Source organism: Cricetulus griseus, chromosome 2 (assembly GCF_003668045.3).
Source record: "Cricetulus griseus strain 17A/GY chromosome 2, alternate assembly CriGri-PICRH-1.0, whole genome shotgun sequence".
Taxonomy (NCBI): Eukaryota; Metazoa; Chordata; class Mammalia; order Rodentia; family Cricetidae; genus Cricetulus; species Cricetulus griseus.
Window position 1 is genome coordinate 295,996,652 of NC_048595.1, and position 3,516 is coordinate 296,000,167.

At 50.2% G+C, this 3,516-nt stretch overlaps 1 protein-coding gene across 1 annotated transcript; it reads right to left on the reverse strand.

Moving 5' to 3' along the window:
* Positions 1–291: 291 nt before the first annotated feature.
* On the reverse strand, positions 292–1,920 carry LOC113834078 (MLV-related proviral Env polyprotein-like). Its single transcript, XM_035438774.1, has one exon. The coding sequence runs from the start codon at positions 1,918–1,920 to the stop codon at positions 292–294; it is 1,629 nt and encodes a 542-aa protein (XP_035294665.1).
* Positions 1,921–3,516: the final 1,596 nt, after the last annotated feature.

Below are 3,516 nucleotides of genomic sequence, written 5' to 3' on the forward strand. Positions count from 1 at the left end.
CAGGCCGGCTCACTTGGTGTTTATTCTCGTGCCGACCCACCTGGTGCTCGCCCTCGTGCCGGCCCACCCGGTGCTCGTTCTCGGGCCGGCCCACCCGGTGCTCGTTCTCGGGCCGGCCCACCTGGTGCTTGTTCTCGGGCCGGGCGTGCGGCGGGTGGCGGGGGAAGGCCGCCGGGGGTGGGGATCGGGGAAGCCGCCAACAGGAGGAAGAGGAGACAAACTTGAGAAAGAAAGGGCTAAGGGGCAGGGGTCTTTCATTCCCCCATTTCTCTTGTAACTGAATGGAATCTTTCATTCAGAGGTCTCTGGATACTCTGGATCTATTTGCTTTAGTTGATGGTATTGTTGAGTTAAGACTAAGGCCTGTACAACAGATAGTCGTTCTCTGATGAATTGAGTCAGTTTGTTCAGAATGCAGGGACCAAATATGAGGATCAAAAATAGAATAACCAGAGGTTCCATGAGCGTGGATATAAGGGTAGTCAACCAGGGGGACTTAGCGAACCATCCTTCGAACCATCCTTGTTGAGACTCAAATAGCTGTTGCCTCTGCTTTAGCCTTTCCCTAAGTTTGGCCATGCTGTCCCTAACTATTCCTGTATGATCTGCATAAAAACAGCATTCTTCCTTGAGGGCAGCACATAGCCCCCCTTCCTGTAAAAATAATAAATCTAATCCTCGTCTGTTCTGCAGGACCACCTCAGAGAGTGATGTTAAGGATTTCTCGAGTGCACTGACTGACTCTTCTAGGACCTGGATATCCGTGTGCATGGCTTGTTGTAGAAGCTTAAAATGATTAATTCCCTGTAGGGCAACGGTTCCGGTCCCTATGCCGGCTGCTATGCCCCCCACTGTTATCCCTCCTAATAATAGGGCCACGGTAAAGGATATTGGCTCCCTCTTATATCGGGTTGATTTCCCTAGTACGCTGTAAACATATTCAGGTTGGTGGTATGTGACTTTGGGCCAAAGTTCTATCAATATACAAAAGTCAATGGTGGTGTTGAGAACAGTGGTAGAGACACAGGGAGTCAACCCAGTACTGCAAGCCCAATAAGTTCCATAAGGGGCAACAAGGTATCGGCTGTCCTGAGATAATGGCTCTACTTGGTTACATAATTCTTGATGTGAGGGAGGAATCCTGCCTATGCATAGCCCCTTTCCTGAGACCTCAGATATTGTGAGCTTGTGCTGCATAGCAGCTCCACAACTGGTAGGTGCTGAGGTCTGGTTGGAGTAGTTGCCCAGTATTGCCACGCCTTCATAATATGGGGGCCGGGAAACTAGGCATAACCAGCATTCCTGAGTCTTGTTGGGGTCTGAAAAATTTAAGGCTTGGTAAACTCCTTGGATTAATTGTAATAATCTATCTCCGGTACCTGGAGGGTCTCTGGTTATCTCGATGTTTAGGGCGTCTGGGGTGGGGGAGAAGATGACAGCACCTGGTGTAGGAGTGATAGCTTTAGGAACGGTAGGGGGTTCAGGGACTTGAAATTGGGTTGGGGCTCTCTGGTCCGCTATTACTGTGTTTGGCCCGACTGATTGTTGGCTTAGGGGAGTAATTTGTCTGTACAGGGAGAATAAGGTCACCGGATCTTTCCCTGCTCGGTACAGCCGGAGTCCCCAGACTTTAGGACTATCCCAAGTAGTCCTTTTTCCAGCATCTGTGAACCTTAGGATGAGAGGGTTGCATTTTCCTCCGGGGGTGGCGCCTTGAAAACCTCTCCCTCCGGCACTATCATAACAGGGTCCGCAGGCTCTTTGCCCACATCTCCATGGTCCTTTCCCTGCGTACCCTGGGATCTCCCTCCGTTTGAGAGTGATGAAATCCCAAGAGGAAGAGTGTTTCCAGTAAGCCTCCCCTGTGGTTTCACATCCCCATCTTGCACAGTACCCTTCCTGTGGCCCCCCCGCAGCCATGAGTTGGTTTATGGCCGGGGCAAACATAAAAATCCTTGCTTCTTGTTCCTATCCTTCCCCCAGGGTGGTGGCATCCGTACCCTGGGAATGGTTCCTGGTCAGAGGGATCCCAATCAGACCCTACTAAGTCACATAGGTCGACATAGAGAGGAGGGAACCCATCATGTAGAGTCCCTATATAAGTGCTGAGGTTGGCTATTTCCCCGGTCCCTAGATTGGCTATTTTCCAGGTGATATTATAAACCCTGTGGGGGTTAGTTGCTACATGGGGGGTAAACAGACAACCAATCAACAGGAGGGTGTACGAGAGAGTCTTATCTTTAAAGGATTTTGAGTGCGGTGTGCGGTCCATTCTGATGCAGTGGCTGAATCGGTGGGTCGGGCTGGCTTTACATGTGAAGCATGTATCCAAGCTGCAATGCCGTCTACCTTGAGTGCGGTGGGAGTGGTAAGCAAAACGATGTAGGGTCCCTTCCAGCGGGGTTCAAGGTTCTTGGCCTGGTGACGCCGGACCCAAACGGTGTCCCCGATCTGGTAGGAATGGGGGATGGTGGGATGGTCCCTCTGGTCTTTATAAGCTTGAGCAAGGGGTTTCCAGACCTCCCGTTGTACTAGTTGGAGGGCCTGTAAATGAGCTTGGAGAGAAGGGGAGTTAGCAAAATCTGAGACATCTTGATCAAGAAAGTTAATGATAGGAGTAGGTACTCCATGCAGGATCTCAAAGGGTGTGAGCCCATGTGGTCCAGGGGTATTACGAGCGCGGTAGAGTGCTAGGGGGAGTAGGAGGACCCAGTCTCTAGTGCCAGTTGCAAGCGACAATTTTGTTAAAGTCTCCTTGATTGTTCTATTCATCCTTTCTACCTGTCCTGAACTTTGGGGTCTATAAGCACAATGTAATTTCCAATCAATCCCCAACAAGGTGGCCACTGACTGACTTACCTGGGAGACGAAGGCGGGCCCATTGTCTGTTCCCAGTACCTGAGGCATCCCATAACGGGAAAAGATTTCTTCAAGCAATTTCTTAGTAACGATCTTGGCTGTTTCATGTTTAGTAGGGAAGGCTTCAACCCATCCTGAAAAGGTGTCTATAAAAACTAATAGATACTTGTATCCATATTTACCTGGTTTAATCTCAGTGAAATCTATCTCCCAATGTGTTCCGGGCCGGTAGCCTCTGACCCGGTTCCCGGGAGGAAGCTTCAGTCTGGATGCGTTGACTCGGGCGCACGCATCACATTGCTCAGTTACCTGTTTTAGAATATCATTCTTCCCCAAAAGGAAATTGAATTCCTCTTCTCGTTCGAGGAGCTCCCGCATCTTCTTGGAGCTCAGATGTGTCATCTTATGTAAAAATGTCACTAGGTACTTGGTTACCCGGTAGGGGATGACAGTCTTTCCTTCATAAGTCCAATCCCCGTTTGGTTCCTTTGTGGCTCCCAATTTCTCTAGGGTTTGGATGTCTCTTTGTTCATAGTCCCATGAGGGGGAGGGATGGTCGTTGGTGGGCTCTAGAGCCAGGAGGTTAGTGGTGTCTGTGGTCAGGGCCGCCTCTCGGGCAGCCAAGTCTGCCCTTCGATTGCCCCTTGCTTCAAAAGA